Source organism: Chanos chanos, chromosome 3 (genome assembly GCF_902362185.1).
Source record: "Chanos chanos chromosome 3, fChaCha1.1, whole genome shotgun sequence".
NCBI lineage: Eukaryota > Metazoa > Chordata > Actinopteri > Gonorynchiformes > Chanidae > Chanos > Chanos chanos.
This window is the reverse complement of record NC_044497.1, coordinates 42,097,501-42,098,182: the sequence shown is the minus strand read 5'-3', so window position 1 is coordinate 42,098,182 and position 682 is coordinate 42,097,501. Positions and strand designations below refer to the sequence as shown.

The following is a 682-nucleotide window of genomic DNA, read 5'->3' as shown; positions in this document are numbered from 1 at the left end:
CCGGAAGGTTTAAGCTGCTCAACTGCTGAATCTTTGACATTTTGGGAGGGGGAGGAGGGGTGGGGGGGTTGTTCATGGTGGGGCTGGGCGAGGGAGCAGCCCATTCCTTCAATTTCCTAAATGCTTTGGGCACACATAGTGTGAGGAGGCGATGATTCATCATTGTATTCACACAAGGATATACATCCCTCCAGGAAAAAGAAAAACAAATGCGCTTCAGAAGGCATCTGGTTGTAACTGCTGAAACAGCAGCTGCTGGCAGGTGCCAAAGAGACGGTGAAAGGATGGAGCAGTGTAGAAGTTTGGTTACGGCAGGTCATCCTCTGTGTTCACCACTGATATCTGAACAGAGAAAACACATGATTAGAAGTATGAATTAACAGGCTGACATGGGGAAATATCCAGTTTCGGAAGGTTTTGCATCTCAAAGGCTACTGAGTAGCCTGACACAGAGTGCAGTAAAACAAGATATATTATGAACCAGTGATCCTTGCTCTTCTATAAATAGTCTTAAGACACATTAAAACTCAATACAACCATGTCCAAAGACCACTTACTGCAGGATATGTGTGGCCAACAGAAGCGTGTCTACTGATATCAATGTTAAGGTCTTCTTCAGTTGTCTTCAGATACACTGGATTGTCAAAGTTCATGCTCTTTTTATTCTTCAGCTGCCAGTTCC

General features: G+C 44.4%; 1 protein-coding gene across 3 annotated transcripts in view; it reads right to left on the bottom strand.

Moving 5' to 3' along the window:
- Nucleotides 1-306: 306 nt before the first annotated feature.
- vldlr (very low density lipoprotein receptor) overlaps nt 307-682 on the bottom strand; it is a 17,198-nt gene continuing 16,822 nt past the window's right edge. For all 3 annotated transcript variants that reach the window (XM_030769964.1, XM_030769966.1, XM_030769965.1), the window contains 2 exons: nt 558-682; nt 307-342 (listed from right to left, as the gene is read on the bottom strand). The exon at nt 558-682 is cut by the window's right edge and continues 42 nt beyond it. In XM_030769964.1, the coding sequence (XP_030625824.1) occupies nt 307-342; nt 558-682 (161 nt within the window). The remainder of the gene's footprint in view (nt 343-557) is intronic.